General features: G+C 32.7%; 1 protein-coding gene across 1 annotated transcript; it reads left to right on the top strand.

Annotated features, from left to right (window-relative positions):
• Nucleotides 1–5,495: 5,495 nt before the first annotated feature.
• LOC132305311 (omega-hydroxypalmitate O-feruloyl transferase-like) lies at nucleotides 5,496–13,109 on the top strand. Its single transcript, XM_059802972.1, has 3 exons — nucleotides 5,496–5,871; nucleotides 6,013–6,074; nucleotides 12,327–13,109. Exons 1-3 carry the CDS (start codon nucleotides 5,496–5,498, stop codon nucleotides 13,107–13,109), a joined length of 1,221 nt encoding a protein of 406 aa, XP_059658955.1.
• Nucleotides 13,110–22,015: the final 8,906 nt, after the last annotated feature.

Genomic DNA, 22,015 nt, shown 5'->3' with positions numbered 1-22,015 from the left:
TTTTAGGTATCGGGCGGTTCCAGTTTTATAGCTTGTTTCGTGCTGAGAGTGCTGAGCAGAGACAGCCACTCACTCTTTCGACTACGTAGGACTATTATTTATGTTTTAGTTTTGGTTTTACTTTTTAGTTCAGTTTATTTTCAGTTGGGATTTTATTAGGGGTCCGCTAGATGGATTCCTGAGTTGTAGTATTATTGGAGGTTTTGGAAACATTGGATTATTATTGTTTCTAGGATTTATTATTTAGTTTCCTTTCAGCTTAATTATTTATTCGTTATTTCTTTTGTACTCATGTTTGTTTATATACTTAATTGTTTGGTATCCCTCGGATTTATGCTCGGACTTGATCACCCGTGGCTCTAAAATCGAGGGGTATCACACCTTTCTTGGTGGAGGTTTTTCAATGACCAATGTTGTAGGTAACTTACAAGTTCTTGAATTATGACCATTCTCCTTACACTTCGAGCATTTAAGACTTTCCTTGGACCTACTAAGTTTAGTTGCGCCCTTGGGGTTATCATTTTTCTTATTTTTAGCCTTATTTGGTCTACCAATAGGTTTTCTAAAGTAAAGTGGAAGCAAAGGGATAATAGGGTCTGTTTTCATCAACCTTCTCATAGGAATGGGCATGATTAACCCAGCATATGACCTCAAGTAAGTTTTCCTATGATAGAATTGATCAACATATGCTTCAGGTTGGTCTCTCTTAGTAAATAGGCATGTTATAGCATGCTTGCAAGAGATACCAGTCAAACTCCAAACCCTACAACTGCATGTTCTATGGTTAAGGTCCACAGCCTCACTAATTCCATAACATTGAACCTCATACTTGTTCTCACTAGTGTAATGCACTTTGCAAATTCTAGCTGCTTGTTTCACCTTGTTCAATTGCTGTATATCTGGACATAATTAGCCAAGCTGTGATTCCATCCACTCTCTCTTAACTTGGAACCATAGCATGAGATGCCACCGGATCCACTCTAGTATGTACATGATTGGTTTGTCTCTTGCTTCAAGAATAACCGAGTTCCAACTTTCACATATATTATTAATCACCACATCATTTTTTGAAGTAAAATTGAAGGCTGACTTAGACCACCAATGAGGTAGAACCTCTCTCAACCAATCAAGTGTTTCAACATTTATCTATCTAATATTTATCAAAATCAGCTTCTGTACATACCCTTGCAGCCTCCCATAACTCAATTTTCAGCTGCTGCCCTTTGAACCCGAGCTGGAAGTTTTCATACAGGTGTCTCACACAATACCTGTGATCATTCCCTTCTATGATGTTCTCAAATATGTCCATTAAACCCTGAATCACAAACAAAACAACAAACATACTAAGTGAGAACCATAATTTAAACCAAACATAATTAAATTCCAAGATTGTAAAGTATTAAAAATTAGTAAACACATGAAATATACTAACCTTTTATCTATCAGATATGAATGTGACACCATAGTAAGGCCCTACAGCATTCATTAGTTCTTCTATAAACCATTCCTAAGAATTCCTTGTCTCAGCCTCCACTACTGCATATGCAACTGGGAAAATTTGGTTATTTCCATCAGTAGAGACTGCACTAAAAAGATGGCCACCATATGGTCCTTTAAGGAACAACCATCCACACCAATTAGTGGATTACAACCTTCTTTGAAATCTCCTAACATTTTCAATAGGAGTGGGATCAGTTGCTATCTTAACAACACTACCAGGATTGGTTCTAAGAATCAAACTACAATAATCCCTTATTTTTGCATACTGGTCTGTTTCATTCCCTTCAATCATTTCTAATGTTTTTCTCTTTGCCCTATACACTTTGTGTTTAGACACATCAATGTCAAAATCAACTACAATAGTGGTTCTAAGTGAATTCAAAGGCATTTTGGTGTTCAATCTCAAGTGTTCTAAGTACTTGGTTGCTAAATAGGAAGATAAGGCTTGTCCATTATTATTAAACCGCAGGCAGTTTGTATATTCAGAAACATATGTTTTCACTACCAAACAGTTCTCACCATCTGGTTTGCTTACATGTATTTTCCAACCACATTCAGCCTTACACACCGCACTCACCCTATCTCCATCATTTCTTGTGAACTTAATATCAAACTTCTTCTTTAAACATACTTCTCTAAGTGCTAATCTGAAGTTTGCAGCTGAACCAAACCTCATACCTAATTCAAGTTCCTTTCCCCCCAAATCCCTTAAAGGATAAAAGTCTTTGTATTCAAAACTTGAATCAATTTCTTCACTGTCATTAGAGACACATAGACTGACTAAATCATCAATAGGACCATAATCTGATTGAACATGAGCAATTGTGTTTATTTCATGTAGTGCATACTCCTACCCTACTTCATCTGAGTTTTCAATCCCTTGCATGAAGTCATCCTCATTTTCTGCACTATTCAGCACAGGTGCAACAATGTACAACCTAATTTTATTGGTTACCTTATGGGCTTCATGGTCATAAAACATTCTAAAAACATCTAATTCACACTTGACTTCTCTAAAGTTTTGCCACTCATGACGTACTTTGTAAAAAGCTTCTTTAATCACCCCATATCCCAACTTGCTAGTAAAAGCTTGAATCACAATAAGTGACATCTTGTCAGGGTCTACATTGTCAAATTCAAATATACTTCCTCCTAAGTATGTCATAGTATGTGATTTCTCAAAAACACTCCCATGATGAAGTTCAATGTTGTAAAGGCCACTCATCTACAATAATAATTTACAATAACCAATAAACGTATTTAATAACAATTTACAATAACCACGTAAATTAAACAAATATATAACTAAACAAGTGGGCCACATATTTAGTTATAAAACAAGAATAGTGATCACTGATAACTATTTGACACTTCAATTAGTAATAATCACCAAATTTAATACACAACAAAGTCTACAAAATATATAAATGACCAACCAGTAAATATAAGGACCACCATTGAAAGAAAACTAACTACAACTAATAGCTTTGAATACAGAATAAGGACCACTACAAAATATATTGCTTTGAGACATATAAGGGACCACGATTGAAATATAACAACAAAAAGAAAATATATAGGGTCCCAATCATATTTAGTGTTTGATGCAATGAAAAAAATAAATAAATAAATAAAAAATAAAAAAATTTCATACAACGACTTTTATACTTATAAACTTTTAATAGTAAAGAACAAACCATATAAAGCCACAATATAAAAGTGGTTGGTCGGCCATTCTGAAACACACAACAGAGACCTTCATAACTCATGTACAAAAGTTAAATCGACAAACTTCATTTGACAAATTTAGGTTTTTGGGCAATAATGAACTTCCCAACTCATTTATAGAAGTAAAAACAAAACAAATTTGGGTATAAAAATCAACAAACATAGGTTTTCTTTCTTTCTAAAACAATTTGTTATATCATTCCACAGATGTATAGAACACATTAATGATTATTTAGTGTTAAGAGAATTACTGATGGGATACCACTTCAGACTTTGTATCCAGATCAACAATGAGTAAGAAATTGTTAAGTTACCCAGACTCTGAGACCTTGGTGTGAACAAAAAAGGCGCGAATGCAGTGGTTGAGAATGAGGCTTTAGTGGGTTATGGCAGACGGGGTCAGTACGAAAGGATAAGAATAAGGCTTAGTGTTGTTGCTTGGTTATTGGTCATAGAGATTGCAATCTGCCATGTCATTAAGATAACTCAGCATATGACCAATACTACACTGTTTTATTAAGGGTTAAATTGGTCATTTTCATTTTCCGATTAAGTCACATGCCGGAATGGCTTAAATTGCAATAAAATAATAGGTCAGGGGTTTTTTTTGTAGTTCAGGGGGTTAATTGCAATATGGCAATAGTTCAGGGGTTTTTTTTTGCATTATATGGTAGCGGTTTGGCTTGATTGGGAACGAACCGGTTTACCATAAAGGGCTTTTTTTTTTTTTGTTTTTGGAGGGAAATCCACAGCAGGCTTAATCACGCGCATTTGCTGCGCTCTCTCTCCAATTCAGAGCTACCTCTAATTTCATTTCATCTGAAAGTCTCTCTCTCTACATTGCAGAGCTCCGAGGAGTGAAGCATCTCCAATTTGTAGGTTAAAATAATTACATTCAGTCATTCAGTGTAATAAATCTACATATACTGCTCTCTAACTATTAACCTTCGTGACTTCGTGTTGGCAGGTTGATCCTATCTCCTAGGGTTTCTGTTCCCGATTCACAATCTCCTAGAGTTTCTGGTACGTGAATCACAGATCTGTGTTCTTTATATGACAGATATCAAGTGTTTTAGTGTGTTTGAAATTCCATTTTTGTTATTGATTGTTCTTTATCTGTTTCAGTTTTATCGATTATTATGTTTTAGTGTGTGTGAATGACGTAATTCTTTTTCAATTATCCATTGATATGAAGTGTTTTAGTTGTGTGAAATTCAATTTTTGTTATTGATTGTTCTTTATCTGTTTAAGTTTATCGACTATTAGAAGTGTTTTAGTGTGTGCGAATCATGATCGACGTAATTCTTTTTCAATAATCCAAATTGTTTGCATTTGGATAATTATTCAATATCTAATATTTGTTTCTGGTTTTTAATTACGTTTATTGATTGGAGTTTGATGAGACCTTCACGTGTCTATTAGTGTTATCAAATTTTTTTGGTTTTTCCTTTTTTATTTTCAATTATCTTCAAAAACAAATACAGAAGTTCCTTCAGCCAATGTTATCATAACCTTTCTGTATTTAGATGGGTGATATGAACTGTTAGGAAAAATCTGAATCAAAGGTATCATAGGATTTCAGTTTTTAATCTGGAACAAGTTGTAGATAACCTCTCATGTGGTGCTCAGTTTTCTCTGCTAAAAGCAGCTTATTAGCTTTTAATGGTATCAGAGCCAATCATTTTTATTAATTAAAATTTTCTCATCTTGTTCTACTCATGGCTACACAAACATGAACATCGTCACAAGTTACTCTATCATTTTCTGGAGTACCAAACCTCTCACAAGTTGCAATTAAACTAGATCGATCGAACTATCTACTATGGAGAAGTCAGTTACTTCCCATTCTTTATAGCACTGATATGCTGCATATGGTTGATGGCAGCACTTTGACACCAGAGAAAACAATTATGGAGAATTCCAAAGAAGTTCCAAATCCAGAATATTTGACCTGGATTTGATCTGTTGCAACCCCATCACCTTGCAGGGGGTGTTAGACAAGGTTACTATTAGACTTAAGATGATTTCTATCCCCATCTTAAACTAGCATTTCAGTACAAAACTTGAAATTATCTTTTTGGTTTTGTGGGTTACTTATCTGTATTAGTCTAAAAGTCTTGTTTTAATTGGCTTTGTTTGGCTTTGTGGTTGCTTTCCCTAGCACTCTAGGGTGTGAGTGAATTTCAGAGGAACCTTGTGTCCATTCTATACTGATATCATATGCTAGCTTGTCTTGTAATTTTATTTTATTTTGTTACTGTTCCAGGATGGCTCCCAGCAGGATGACTATGAGCCGACAATTACGAAATTTCTTATACCTCCATGGGGAGGTGGGGAAGATCCAGAATCAAGTGAGAGAGACAGAGCTCAAACTCTCCAAAGGTAGAAAAGGTAAAAAGTTGGCTCCAAATGAATTGAAGAGGCTAGAATTGGAGCTAGAGGGTCAGTATCAAGTTCTTCATGGTTTTGAGACAAAGCTTAATAGGAAAGTTGAGACCCTTCTTCAACAAATGGTAATTAAAATTTCATTGGTGGAAGAAGTAGCAGTTTTATCTTACTTGAAGATGAAGGGATGGCGTGGCAGCGTAGAGGTGGATGCGGAGAGGTGGCAGAGTAAAGCAATAGAGATGGTGTTGGACAAATGTTTAATCCCTTACAAAAAAATTCACTAAGAGCACTCACATCATCACAGAACATACATGGTGAGTAAGATATAAAACTCATTACTTTAGGAAGCATTATATCATATAGTAAGCTCTTTTTGTTGTCTTGCTTTTCATATAGCTCTGCCCTTTACTACCACGAACCCCATTCCCATTGCTTTCTCTTCTATGGTCTCTGTGAAGGTCTGTAAATTCCACCACGTGTGGGGCTCTATCTGCAATACATTTATATTTTCTTTTTCTTTTTTAAGCTCATGATTTAGTGTGAATCTGTGGACAATTTTCGTGCTCAAATCATATGTTTTAGTTAGTCATTAATCATTGGTCAATGATGTATGTGGTTTGGATTTTAGTTAATCATTAATCACGACTATTTGTGTTTGGTGATTTGTGAAAAACTGGGTTTTAGTTAATCATTACTCATTGGCAATTGATATCTGTGAAAGACTGATTTTACACAAAATAATTATGTAAAATCAATTCTTGACATGTAGTGATTTGTTTGATGGGTGTAAATATCTGTTGACAAATTGCGCTGTAGTTGAGATAGAAGCGTTCTTGATCCCTGCGTGAATCAGTTCCTTCTTAGCCTGCCCGGCCTAGAAAACTCAGTAGATCAAAATGTGAAGGTTTGTGACTTTGAACCACGTACAGAGGCTGAGGTCCTATTGATTGGCTAGAGTTCAGTTTAGTTCGTTTTTTTAAAAGAGCCTAGAACCAAGGTGTCCCCCCACCTAACTGTGTCGAGTTCACTGATCTTCCTCGCATGCTTCATAGTTTCACTCACGTACCCATGATGTCTTTCAAGTTCATCTTTCTTTTTCTGTGTTTCGCTCTTCCCACCTATACCTTGTATTAAGGCTTTCTGCGGCTGCTTGGCGGTCTCTCATGGAAGATGAGAGTTGGGAGTGACGCTTCCTCGGCGCAATGCAATGAAGTTCTCTTCCTCTCTCGCTTTGATGACTTCAAGGTGAATATACTCAAACAGGCATCAATCAGACCATGTCTCCCGAACAATATCAGTACACACAAATAGACTGAGCACTTCTTCAATCAAGCCCTACACTTAGGCAAAGAGGAGTGACATATATGACTTAACATGAAATGAAAAGGACTGACAAGGTGCGTTCAAACAGCTCCAGTTTTATCTGGATCGCTCAGGAAATGATTCTGATTAATGGCTATCGATATCCTGTACATCTGCATGTAGCTGTGTTCTAGAGTAGTTTGAAGCTAGGTCATTCGCTTTAACTAACTAAAGAATTCTAAAAGAAATGGATTCAAGGTCTTTCTGCCCAGGTGGTTTGCCCTTGACTTCGTGGGGTATTATGTATAATCAATTCTTGACATGTAGTGATTTGTTTGATGGTGTAAATATCTGTTGACAAATTGCACTATAGTTTATAAGTGTTGACCTTTCTGGAAGTGTCCATGCTTTATGGTACAAGACACATGGGTACGAGTCATTCCTAGAAGTGTCCGTGCTTTATAGTGTACAAATATTAACCTTTCTAGCTATTCCATTAAAGTGTTTTCAATAAATAGAGACTTATGGCCAGCTACAGCTGATCAAAATGCTGCAAACACCTCAAAAAGATTAACCCTAATAATCAAGCTTCCCTTCTTTTTTGTTTCTTTCCTCATTTTGTTTCTTTCCTTCTCTTCTTCCCAAGAACAGAATAATGACAAAATATAAAAAAGCTATTTTAATTAATTACCAACTGTTTTCCTTCCCCAAGGTCTTTTCCTTCTTTCTTGAGAAGGGAAACTGTCTAATTTTTAATTGTTAGTGTTTTTAATTATTAGTCTATGTTTATTGGGAACTTGTTACATATACTTCCTTATATCATATGTTTGTATTATATTACCATGCATCCATATATGTGCATTAGTCATTGTCTCATTTCTAAAACTTTGGGTAATGCCATTTAGGACTATTTGTGTGGCCGAAGAATCTAATCAATAGAGTTTTGTACTCTACAAATATTCAAATAGGGGTCTAAGAATCATTTTGTTAAAATTTTGATTGTATTGAAATTTTTTTTTTTGGCGCATTTATTTCCTTCATCTTCATTGAGTTTCCTGAGGCTGCAGAGCCCTCAGATAAGGGCACTGTTTTTGGTTGCAGCCTTAGATACCATTGTAATATTAGTATGCTCAACAAGATATAACACACCCTGCCAGAAATCAGGATCATTTCAACCTACTCTGAGTAAAAAAAAAAATTGCCCTAGTAACTGTAACAGTACAATGTTTGAAGATATCAAATTTTACATTCTATTTGTTGTGGAATATTCTACCTTCATACAATACCTCTGAGCAAAATTAAATAAATATTTACATTAGTAAAATGTCTTTTGTGGAATTTGGATTCTCTTCGGTAATAATTTTACATGGCGTACACAATAATTTTGATCCCCAATGGTCAATATAGGAGGGTTTTGACTCACGCCAATTCTGTTTATCCTGGGAATTTCATGATTCATTTGTTGTGGCTTCTATATTAATGACTATTCTTCTTTTTATTATTATTGTTTTTTGTAAACCAAATTCCAGATAATCAAGAGGCTATCAGAACAAAATATAGTAATTAATTAAATTAGGCTTGTTGGGTTCAGCAGAATCTTTGACAAACTATTTGACCATTTGGGTCATATTTGATTTAGTTTTCTGAACACAATTTATTAGAGCTGCATATGGCTCATTAGTTCTACCCCGACTTCAAAACAAGATAATAATGACTGTTATAGGTTTTTAAATGTTCCCCTTAAATGAGTGCTACAGAGTATCAATGAGGATTTGAGTACTAATAAGTCTGTAATGTAGGATGACTAGGGTTTCCTGATGAAGTCCTGTAATTTAAACTACAACCAATGGGAGGAGGGGATGAGGAAAATTGAGGGCCTCTTAGAACTCTTCACCGTCAGAGCTGAGGGGATCCATAATCTATTAGTTGAATTTGTCAAATCTGGAAATAAGAAGTGAATTAATGCTGTTTGCATCTACCTCAATAGTTATTCCAGGCCATTAATGACCCCATCAGGTTTAGCATCCGTTCAGGGACAATGCTCTTGCTAGTTTTTAAGCAAATCATTGGACCATTAGTAAGGCTATTATTTTTGTTGTGTGCACGTGCACTGATGATATTCTTATGTGCAAATGATATTTTTTTCAATTATGATGGCTGCACTTGTTGATTTCATTGTATCTTGAATCTTTGCAGGGGCATTTACCGGAAAAACATCGGACTGGTTAGATGGCCCATTCTAAGAGCTGACGTGTCATTATTGTAATAGCTAGAAACTAAACTTGTAGACGGATGTTTCTGTAATAGTTAGAAACCAAACTTGTAGGCATTCTAATGGGCAACTGGAACTGTTTCCTGCATAGCTTTTTTTAACAACTGTTATTCAGTGCATTAGAATGATCAGTCTGTGAATATGACTTGGCACAAAAGTAGTTTCTGCAGATGGTGTAATATACTGATGCTACTTTCCTCGTTGATATATGCTAAAATGCTATTTTGTATGTTGTAGGATTTTGGCATGTTATTGTTGGTAGTAAGGTGATTTGTGTTGTTTGGCTGTATTTCTAACCCTTTTGGGGTTTATTTGTGTTTGGTGGATTTAATTGTGGGATTTGGGGAATTCGGATCTTGTGGCTTGGCGTTGTGCTACGTTCAGGTTGGCAGTGCAACACGCTATGATGTAAATTTATTGCATAAGCGATGTGGGCAATGAATGATGTGAGTTTCATAAATTATGATCACAGAATGATGTGATTTCCGGTTCCAGTTAGCATATTTTGTTCGTTGGGAAATGCCCCAAGGTTAATTTTAAGGCATTCATTGCCAAAATTTTTAATTTTATTTTTCCCTCCACTCCATAAAACTAATAATAAAGTAATAAGCCTTCCTCAGATCTGTAAAGCAAAATTTTTTATGGACTGGAGGGGAGAGAATAGGGAGAAAAAAAATGCCTGATTTTCATTATTTCTATTACTCCAAACTCCAGTTTATATTGTTAAGGTGGTTATCTATATGGTTGGTTTTTAATATACAAAGTTCTTACATGTCTTGGCTATAACATGATAAATGATTTTTTATATATTTTTTATACTTACTCTACTTCATGTACCAAAAAGAGATAAAGCAAAGTCCTACTGTTCAGACGATTTTTCAGTTGTCTAGAGCGTCCATCTCTCTGAACAAGTATGCCCATGGTGAGTCCCTCCCTCCCACTATTCGATCTAGTGAATTTCCTTCTAGGAACTATTGACCATCACCATTCTCAAACCCCCGCTTTCAATGATTTCAATCCATTAAGGATTAAAAGGGTACATGGTATATATGGTTTCATCACCAATGTTAATTCTATCAACCCCACCATTCGCCTCAAGCTCTGTCCCTCAAATTACAGAAAGATTGCAGCAGATTGGAGCTCGTCTCAGTTCAGCTCTATGCTTTTGTTATTCTCTGCTCTATTTTGCATAGCTTTTCTTCCTTTCCTCCAAGACAAAGAGTATAACAACAGTAAAATTAGAATATGGCATATTTCAAGAACTATCTTATGCAAGGATGTCACAATTCCGTTCCTCCACCGAATACTTCAATTGTTTTTGTGGCTAGTGTAAGAACGTCTACAAAAGCACTAAATGATGCACCAAGAAATCTTGCCTCAATTGCCTCGAAACGCCTGACCAAAATGAGAGAGAATAGAGAAGAGTAAACCGTTAAAGATACGAGCAAGATTTTTAATATTAAAACAAAGGTATATAGAGGCGCTCGCCTCTTGCCAAATAATAGCACCATGGAAATACATCACGGCAGTGATTATATTGTAAATGGAAAGACTAAACAATTAGATCACTATTTTCTTTTCCCATATTTTGAATATCCATTTTCCTGCTAAACATACAAATCAATAATACACTATTTTTGGGGTTTTTTTTTCCCCCTATATTTACATTTCTTCTATAACATCTAAAGGAATCCAATTTATGATATATATATATATATATATATATATATATATATATATATGTATTAATTGTTGGAAGACGTTATGTTGGAAAATATCATTATATGAGTGATTAAAGCTCTTAAATCACACTCGTTCACACAGAATTTTGACATGAGTGAATCAAGGGAATGATTTTAAGAATCTTTCTTAGATCATATATATCACATATATTCTTTTACTTAGAGTTGATTATTTTATACAAATATTAAGAGAGAATATTATATAACTGATGTAGCCCTTGGGCTCTTTGTGCCGTGGATTTAACCCTTAGTGAGTGAACTACGTAATAATTTTCATTTCTCTCTTCACTTATTTTATTATTTACAACACTAATTAAGTAACATTTTGAGAAAAAGAATGTTAAAATGATTTTTGAATGAACAAGGTTCCTAATTATTCAATTTAAAATTAGAAAAGAATTATTCTCTACTGTTGCAACTTGCTACAAGTATATCAAGAATCTTTTAATCTAATTTCAAAAGGTAAAAGGTTAAAAATGTGTTAAAATATAATATTCTTTAGACAAATAATGTACAAAACATCAGTAAAAGTGTATAAAAATTAAATATCAGATGTATATTTTTTTTTTTCTCAATATCAGATGTGTCAGTTGCCAAAATACTAATGTAAATGAAAAATCTATAAATAAAAACAAAATAAATTTGAAAATGCAAAAATATAAAAAATAAAAAATAAATGCTGTCGTATCAGATGTGTCACCCACTAACTAAATACTGTCGTATATTGCAAACATTTTCTTTCATAAAGAGTTACTTACCAGTTAAAATATATCAACTCTCAATTTAAATTATTTTGTATTCATCAGATCTAGAATTTAAATAAATTAGATGTGGATTTGTCACCTAATATATATTGGCCGGTTTCTTCATAAAGCGTTTGAAGATCACGCATGTGAAGTCCTGCAACATTCCTCTTATATTTTTAACTTTAACAAAAAAAAAATTAAAAAAATAAAAAAATAAAAAAATAACCATTCCTCTTATATAAATTTAAGCATAGAACACACACACACACATATATATCTTAATTTTACAGAAGATTCAAGATAAAGAAACGAAATCTGACACTAATGAGTCACTCCACCCAAAACTGGTAAAAATTTAATTTGAAGCCAAACATAATCTGTAGCCAAACATAAAATTTAATTTGGAGATTTTGATATAATTCAAAGATGGTATATAGTCTGTAGTCAAACATAACAGTTGAGGGGTAATTTGGACATTAAAATTTAATTTTTTGCTGATGTCGGCAAAAAGTGTGTTTAACCCGCTTTAACCATTGACCGAGGGGGGAGACTGATGTGTGTCAGAAAAAATAAAGGGTTTAACTTAATTTTTGCAAATGTGGGGGGTCTTCTTGAAGATTGGACAAAGTACAGAGGGTGTAACTGAAGTTAACCCTAAATAGCATCTCTCGGGTGACAAAATTCAAATGTGGAGGATTTGTTCTAGGGATATGCGTGAACCATGCTATATTTGATGGAATTACTCCTATGGAATTCATAAACTCACGGGGTGAAATTGCCAGAGGCTTGGTCCTCAAGGTTCCTCCATCCCTAGATAGAACCATATTGAAAGCTAGAAACCCACCCAAGATCGAGTTTCCTCATTACGAATTCATTGAAATCGAAGATATATCAAACACTGCAGATGTATACAAAGAAGAAAAAATGGTGTTCAGATCATTTTGTTTTGACCCTGACAAACTTGAAAAGCTTAAAATGAAAGCCATGGAAGATGGGGTTGTAGCCAAGTGCACCACATTCAAAGCACTCTCGGCTTTTGTGTGGAAAGCTCGAAGTCAGGCTCTAAAACCAAAACCTGATCAACAGACAAGACTCCTCTTGGCTGTTGATGGACGGTGTAGATCTAACCCACCAATGCCACAGAAGTTCTTTGGCAATGGGGTTGTGATAAATTATCTTTGTAGTGCAGGTGAGCTAATTGAGAAGCCATTGCCATCTGCAGTGAGACAAGTTCAGGAGGCAATAATGGTGGTGACGGAAAGTTACATGAGGTTTGCCATAGATTATTTGGAAGTAAACAGAAGAGCTAGACCTTCTCTTACTGCAACACTTTTCATCACTACATGGGTTAGCCTGTCTTTCCACGCCACCGACTTTGGATGGGGAGAGACCCTAAAAATATATATAATTACCATTGATAGAACCACGTGATTAAACTTAACAAGATTTTGATAGAGTAAAATAGCTTAAATGATACGTAAAAATAATTTAAAAATCAAATGTAGAAATAAAATTTAAAATGAAATTAAATAAAAGTGCTAAATTAATTTAGTTTATGTATTTATAAATTTAAAGTAAAATAAATTTAAAACTTTAAGTTATAATTCATCATCCGAATAACTATTTGATTATTAATCTCAAAGATAAATAAGACTTTTCATCCTCTTCAAAGTCCCTTTATTCAAAACCTTGCCGTTTGATCCGCTGCCAGAAAAGTCCTTTTCTTGGTCTTTCTTGCTTCAAATTACAGTATTCAAATGTGAGATTTTTTCCTATCCCTGACTCAAATGGGCAGGTTATTATGGTGGCAATGGACAAAAAGAAGGATTCTAAAAGTAGTAGAAAGGACAGTTTTTGAAATTACATACATGTGCACAATTTTTAATGATGTGGCATGTTTTATTGATGCTATTTTTGTACAATTAACTAATCATCCCACGAGAGATAATATTCTATATGTTTTTCTTATATATTATATTATAAGGGCATTTTAGTAATTTTGTGATTTAATTTTGATCAATTAGAAGAATTGTCCTTATTTGCTCAAATTAAAAAATGTGGGGGTATTTTTTAAACACGAAGGGTAACCGCACATTTTGTATATTACGAGAGGATTTTTTGCACTTAACTCTATAATAAATGAAAAAATACCACATTTTAACAATTAAGGAGTTGCATTCACATTCAAACACTTCTTCTACCAAAAATTAGGATTATGGAAAAAAAGAAAAGAAAAAAAAATTCTCATACCCAGCGTGCAAGTGTAAAGTGACAATGTGAAATGGATTTAGATATGGCTAAAGAGCTAGATTCACATGCGTATAATTAGGATTTTAGGCGTGTGTTTAGGTTCTTGACAATTAGCGGGCACACCTTACATATATTATATTCTTTAAAAATATATATATTAATTTTCAATTATTAGTTGGTTTATTGGAAAGGTGATAGAAAAGAGAGGAATTACCCTCAAGACATCTAATCCATTGTTTTTGAAGACTTAAAATTTATGTTGAAAGTTAATTTGGGTCTTTAGCTAGTTGGGTATCCCAAATTATGCAATAGAGTGTGCACATGAGTTAGGTAAGACCTTCATGGCTCCTTGATGTCTTTATCCTTTTTTTCTTAATCTAACTTTAGAGAGGAGTTAGTAACTTTCGTATTTCAATTGAGTCTAATTTACTAGTTTCTTTTTCTTTCTTGGACCATATTTTTCACAATGAGTACTCAATATATCTCTAATTATTAAAGTCACTAGATTAGGTATTTAACACAACATAAATGTGTTTATTAATATTAAGATGTTACATATACAATTTATTTTTTTTAATTTTTTTGTCAACATCTTCATTATTACTGCACAAAGAATCTAAAGCAATTTACGAAAAAAAATAAATAAATCCAATAATCATTTCTCATCATGGCACGTTGATTTTTTTAGAAAATGATCACCGCCTAAATAAAAATATGAGTAATGATACTCTGTCCGATCAAATTGGTCTACTCCTAGTCTAAATCATACGTGTAATTGTTACTTAATTACCTAAATTATTGATATTTTATTTGTGCGTTAAACATACCAAAAATAAATATGAAAAAAAGCTGAAAAGTTTTTGATGATCCCTCTTTGTCTTTCTCCATTCCTCTTCTTCTTTCTGCAATTCCCTTGATTCTTTCTCTCGCATCCACTTTGTAATGAACCTTTTTTTTTTTTTTTTTTTTAAAATCAAATCCCCAAAACTAATACAGTATACCGAAGCAAAAATATATATTGAAAAAAAAAACAACATGAATACATATCTTCAATCTTATTAGGGTTTGTTTTTTTTCTCTTCAGGCAGTTTATATGTATTTTCCCCTTTGATTTTATGAACCAATAGAGACTTCTCAATGCTTTGTTTCCTTTCAATTTTGCAAAGTGGAAAAGAGAGAACCGTGAGTCAAGAAAAAGAATGGAGAAATTAGAGAGATAGAGAGGGGTCGTCAAAACATCTTCTGATTCTTTCTATATTTATTTTTGGTATCTTTAGCAAAAAAATAAAATATTAACGATTTAGATAATTACGTTGCAGTTGCACGTAGGATTCGGACTAGGAGTAGGTCAATTTGATCGGACATAGTATCATTACTCTAAAAATATATATTGAATAAATAAGATATTTTATATCTACTTAGAAATTAGATTTATTAAGTCTTAAAAAGTAACGCAAAAAGTAAAATAACCAAGATGTATAAATGAGATTTTTTTGGGGGGGGGGGGGGAAGAGGGGGGGGGGGGGGGGGTGGGGATAGAGAGAGAACAAAAGAAATTGCTGAGGTTGTAAGGTTTGAAACACAAAAGATCCAAATCATTAACTTATGTTATACCCAAATGAACATTAAGAGCATATTAGCACAACTAAGAATGAGAACACCATGATGAATAATTCTGAATTATGGTCAACAAACTTAAGATAATTAAGAAACAGGAAAAAAAATAATTCAAACATTGTATCCTCAAAAACAAAAATATAAATAACACAAAATACAAATTGAAACATACCTTAAGCCAAAATAGGCCTTAAGTTAAGCACTTCAACCAAATACTGACTTTTAAAGTAGAGTTAGATAGTAAATGTTGAAAGAAGAGATGGGTCGAAGAACCGAGTGAGGCAAGATCCAATCCGCCATTATATATAACGTTCTTCGGACATCAACAACCGAGTAGATATGAAAGAAAAAGACGTATATCTTTGAACCAAGGTACTGAAATACCTATTACAAAAGTGAGCACCTCCATCACTAATAATAGCTCGTGGCATACCAAACTGACTAAAAATGTTCGTTTGAATGAATTCAATCACAACTGCGTGAGCCACTGCTTCAACCCATTTAGATACATAATTAACAGCCACAAGAATGTATTCATTATGATTGGGCTGAACAAAAAGACCTATGAAATCAATACCCCATACATCAAAGACCTCAATCACTAGGATTAGAGTTAAATACATCATATTTCTTCTGAAAATTGATCATAACTGCTGACATCGATGGCATGACCTACATATCAAGTACCCATCCCGAAAGAGTGATGGCTAAAAGAAACCGCATTAAAGAATTTTAGCTGCAGTTTTCTTTGCACTGAAATGACCTTCACAAGCTAAATTGTGACAGAAGGTCAGAATACTATGAAATTCCCTTTCAGGAACACATCTACGAATGATTTGATCAGCACAATACTTGAAGAGTTGAGGATTTTCACAATAGTACATCTTTATCTGAGAGAATAATTGATCTTTCTCCTCCTTTGACCAAGAAAAAGGAATTTTGCCTATTGCTAGGTAATTCACAATATCAGCAAACCAAGGCAAATCCATATGAGAAACTCCAAACAACTGTTCATCCGGAAAGGAATCACAAACTGGAAGTGAAGTTGAGGTATTCGCAATCAGAATTCTAGAAAGATGGTCAACCACCACATTCTCTAACCCTTTCTTATCCCGGATTTCGTAATCAAACTCTTGAAGCAAGAGGATCTATCGAATCAAACGGGGTTTGGTTTCCTTTTTGGAAAGAAGATGTCTCAAAGCAGAATGATCAGAATAGACTATCACTTTAGAACTCAACAGATATGATCTGAATTTGTCCAAAGCAAAGACAACTGCAAGCAACTCTTTTTCAGTAGTGATATAATTCAATTGTGCATCTGAAAGAGTTTTACTTGCATAGTAGATAACATAAGGAAGCTTATCTACTCGTTATCCTAAGACAGCACCCATAGCATAATCAGATGTGTTACACATGATCTCGAATAGAAGAGCCAATTTAGAGGATTCATGATAGGAGCTGTAGAAAGAAGAGAGCGAAACTTGTGGAAAACTTCTAGGTATGACTCATCAAAGACAAAAGGAACATCCTTAGCAAGTAGATTACATAAAGGACGAGAAATTTTGCTGAAATCTTTAATAAAACGTCAATAAAACCCGGCATGCCCAAGAAATTATTGTACTCCCCTTACGGAGGTAGGAGGAAGCAAGTTAGAGATCAAATCTACTTTGGCTTTATCAACTTCAATACATCTCTCTGAGATGCTATGTCCTAAAACAATCCCTTCTTGAACCATAAAATGGCTCTTCTCCCAACTAAGAATAAGATTGGTTTCCCTACAACGCTGAAGTACTAGGGACAGATTTTGGAGACAGTTCTCGAACGTGGATCCGAAAATAGAGAAGTCATCCATAAAGACCTCGAGAAACTTTTCAACCATGCCCGAAAAGATAGACATCATACACCTCTGGAATGTTGCTGGCGCAGTACATAATTCGAAAGGCATCCGTCTATATGCAAATATATCGAACAGACAAGTGAAAGTTGTTTTCTCTTGATCCTTAGGATCAATGGTTACCTGATTATAGCCGAAATATCCATCTAAAAAACAATAAAAGCTCTGGCCAGCCAATCGCTCTAGAATCTGATCAATGAATGGAAGAGGAAAATGACCTTTTCTAGAAAAATCAACGTGGCACGCAAATGATAAGAAATTATTATTTGATTTTTTTTTTCTTCCACAAATTGCTTTAGATTATTTGTGCAGTATAATGAAGAAGTTAGACACAAAAAAAAAAAAAAAAAAAAAAAAAAAAAAAAAAAAAAAATTGTACATCTAACATCTTAATATTAATAAACATGTTTATGTTATGTTAAATACTTAATCTAGTGACTTTAATAATTAGAGATATATTGAAAACACTCATTGTGAAAAATATGGTACAAGAAAGAAAAAGAGATTAGTAAATTAGGCTTAATTGAAATATGAAAGTTGTACTACTGTAACTCCTCTCCAAAGTTAAGAGTAAGAAGAAGAGGATAAATCATCAATAGTGACATGAAGGAGCCATGAAGGTCACACCTACCAGTGCAGGTCTCCTACCCTTAATTTAAGGGACCACTTACCTAATCTGGGACACCAAACTAGCTAAAAACCCAAATTACCTTTCAACATAAATTTTATGTCTTCAACAAAATCTATTTCACTTCACACTTGCATGCTGGTGGGCAAGTGAATTTTTTTTTTTTTTTTTTTTCATAATCCTAATTTTTGGATTTGTTGGTTTTTTTTTCAAATGTTTTTCGTATTTCAGTAGAGACTCGAAATGACGCTTTATAAGATTGTGTAATCGAAAACTGTGTATACGTGTTTGAAAATCGAGACAATCTTATAACATATTGAAAAAAAAAAAAAAAAAGTGTGAAAGACGCTTTAAAAATTGAGAATAGAGAGTGTAAAAATCAAGACGACACTTTAAAAATTAAAAATGAAGTGTGAAAATCGAGACGCTTACAAAATATTGGAAAAAGTATTTATAAAAATTAAAAATAGAATAAACTTTTATATGGTAAATATATATATATATATATATATATATATAAAAAGAGAAGTGATGTGACTTTTGCATGAGTCAAATTTTTGGAATTAATCAATAAAATATAAAAAATAAAAATTCTATTGATAAAGATGTGACTTTTGGATTACTTTTTTTGGAATTAAAAAAATTATATATATGTAAAGATACATATAAATAAAAATTATATTAAGAAAATATATAAATACTTTGATTTAGGGTGGGTTAAAGAATAAAAACAGAAATAGTATGGGATTAGTGGAGAAAATGTTTCATAATCCCATTTGTAGAGACAATCATTTCATATATTGGAGACACGCTTGAGAAAGTGTGGAATTCAAAACAACTCTTTCAGATTCAATACACTTCCAAAGTTTTGAGTGGTACTCTTGTAAAGTTTTGAGAGGAATATTTTTTTTAAGTGAACTCTCTCGCAATATCAATTATTACAATTACCAAAAATTCAGTCACCGTAACATAAGAAACATGTTAATATAAGAAGTTCACGTGACCAAGCCACAAAAATGAAAAAGAAACCGGGAATATTGGAGATTTTATAAATCATGAATGCAAGAATTATCCAACAATGATATTGTGCATCCAATGCTGCAAATCTAATAATTTAATCTAAGAATTTTTGAGAAATTAAGGGAAAGTACAATTTGTAAAGGAATATAATTCTATAATGCATCAGTTTTTTTTTTTTTTCTAAGGTAAGAAGGGTTAAAAGTTAGATTAGTAAGTGCAGAACGTCAAAGTCTGATACTACAAAATTCACCGGAAGCACTAACCTATTGGAGAAGAACATGTATAATTTTCTAGTTTAATTAAAAAATTAGTACCAAAGTGGGGCCACTCCATCGGCAAGAACTACTGAAATATACCTTTTCAAAAAAAATAAGATTTTAAGGTTTGATTTGATGGACACAAATCAAAATGTGTTTCATCTAAAATGATTCGAAATTGTTATGAAAAAAGAAAATCTATAACTTTTATTTATTTATTTATTTTTGATAGAATTTTTTGTATGAGATAAAAAGAGCAAGAGAAAAGAGAGAGATTAAGATAGGCTTGAGGTTGGCAGTTTGAATGAATAGCTTCTGTCCCGGTTTTATATATAGCTTCTGCCCCCGCGATACATTCAATACTAGTGTTGTGGAAATCAAGATAACTTTTTTAGATTTAAAACTCTTTTGAGACCGTCTCGGAGTTATACAATTCTTTGAAAATACAACTCTAAGTAATAAAAAGTCACGTAAAATAATTAAGACATGAAAAGTCACATTTTTTTTAATAATAAAATTTTAAGTAACTAAAAGCATTGAAATTTTAAAAGGTGTAACGGTCAGGAATATTAAGGTGTCTAACACTATAAATTGAAACCGGAAAAATCATGTAACAATATTTTTTAATTAAATTATATATTTTAAAGTGTAAATAAATAATATAAATTGAACTGGGAGAAGTTTAACAGGTTTAAAGCTGTCAAATTGTAGTATACTTAGTTGGCAATATAAGAAAATCTTCAAAAGCAACTTAAAATATATAAACTATTACGTATTATTTTAGACTTGGAGTATCTTAAAAGGTGTCACTTTTAGGAATTTTAAAAATATATAAAGACGTAAATTGAAAATGTGAGAAGTCACCTAATAATATGTTTTTAAATAAATTAAGTGTTTTAAAGTGTATATAAATATTATAAATTAAATACACTTTTATAATGTGTGTGTGTGTGTATATATATATATATATAGATAGATAGATAGATAGATATTCAGACGTTCTAGGCCTCGAAATGTTACAAAATCCACATTCAAGTCATAACATGCAAAGGAAAAAAATAATAATAAAATAAAATAAAATATGTTTGTTAACTTTAAATTGATTTAACAAAAAAAAAAAAAAAACAAGTATATAAACTTGTTTGATAACCAATGTTCCAAAAGTCATACTCTCTCCGCTCCATATTAGTAGTCCATTATTCTTTTTTTACATGTCCCAAATTAGTTATCCTTTTTGAAAAATCAAAGTAAATAAATTCTATATTTTCATCATTGTCCTTTATCTTTTAAAAAATTTCAAATTTTGTAACTATATATATTTAAATTAGAAGAAACAAATTAATAATTTTAAAAGGGAACAATGCATTAAATAATGCATTGTTCCCTTCAAAATTTTAAATTCTAAATATAGACTTTTAATGTGAAGCGAGGGAATAAAATTGGACACACATGCACATATGATTGGACTTTGACTTTCCAAGGCCAAATAAAAAATGTAGGGACAACAAGTATAACTGAATGTATACATGGTGGTGTCCTAGGAAGCCAAGGCATTAAATCCATGTAATATATATATATATATATATATATATATATATATATATATATATATATGAACTAGGTACCATGTACTGACAATGGCATCTACAAGCCCACACTAATAGTCCAAATTCCAATACTCCCTAGCAAGTGAAACAAAAGATAATCCCATGGATAATAGAATATGAATATGTGACTACTAAGAGTACCTAAAAAGTCAACCGAGACATAGATTAGCAATATTTAGTTGTTACAATAAAATAATTACCTTCATAATAACTTGAACTTATTGACATTAATTATTAAATTTGGTGATTATTCATATGTTATTGACTTTATAATTTATAATTATTTAAAAACAATTTTTCCATTGTTTAAAACTATAAATAAGTATTTGTGTCTTGGACATATTTCACGAAACCAGGCTCGAGCCTGCAAAAATTTGGTCACCGGGCCTCGTGGCCCACTATGTTGAAGGAGGCCGAAGCCTGCTTGAACCCAGTTCTATTTTTCCCACTCAAGGCCCCAGTAGGACTCTCATCAAAGCCCGTTTTTCTTAGTAAAAATGTAAAAACAAAATAAAAATTAGAATAGTCTTTTGCCGGTTTTTGCAGCTGGACATATTTCAAAATTATAATATGAAGGAATTAAAAAAAAAAAAAAAAAACTGGGACTTGGGAATTAAATAACTCATTTTATGATCCTAATCTCAAAAACAATCTTTTATTCAGTTCAACTATCCTAATCTCACTAGAGAATTTGTAATTATGGAAACACATTTATGTTCTCAGACAATTGAAAACATAAAATAGTACAAAAAAAATTCTTATTGGTTCAGTTTTCAGAAAATCTGTTTTCTGAAAACTCAGTTATAAAAATGTCTATTTTTTGAAAACTATAAAAGATAGTTATCTACAACAGTTTTCTACTTTTAAAATTACAAACCAAGCAAGTCACAATTTCTCAACTTTTCTGAAAAAAGAGAGGAGAAAAAAAATATAAAATAAAAATAGAAAGAAAAAAAAAAGTGTTTGTCTAAAGATATTGGCATTTGTTCATTGTAGAATTCGCCAATTCACAATAATGGGTTTTAACTTGATAAAGAACAATTTTAACTTGTTGACCAATCAAA

Source organism: Cornus florida, unplaced genomic scaffold (assembly GCF_030987335.1).
Source record: "Cornus florida cultivar Cherokee Brave unplaced genomic scaffold, ASM3098733v1 CherokeeBrave_3.0.0_Hap2_Chr04, whole genome shotgun sequence".
In the NCBI taxonomy this organism is placed as follows: Eukaryota; Viridiplantae; Streptophyta; class Magnoliopsida; order Cornales; family Cornaceae; genus Cornus; species Cornus florida.
This window is presented reverse-complemented; position numbering and strand designations above follow the sequence as displayed.

Coding starts and splice junctions, on each gene's coding strand:
- LOC132305311 (XM_059802972.1), top strand. CDS start 5,496: ATGGCTCCCAGCAGGATGACTATGAGCCGACAATTACGAAATTTCTTA. Junction 5,872..6,012: donor AGAGATGGTGTTGGACAAAT/GTTTAATCCCTT, acceptor CTTTTCATATAG/CTCTGCCCTTTACTACCACG. Junction 6,075..12,326: donor CTTCTATGGTCTCTGTGAAG/GTCTGTAAATTC, acceptor GTGTAACTGAAG/TTAACCCTAAATAGCATCTC.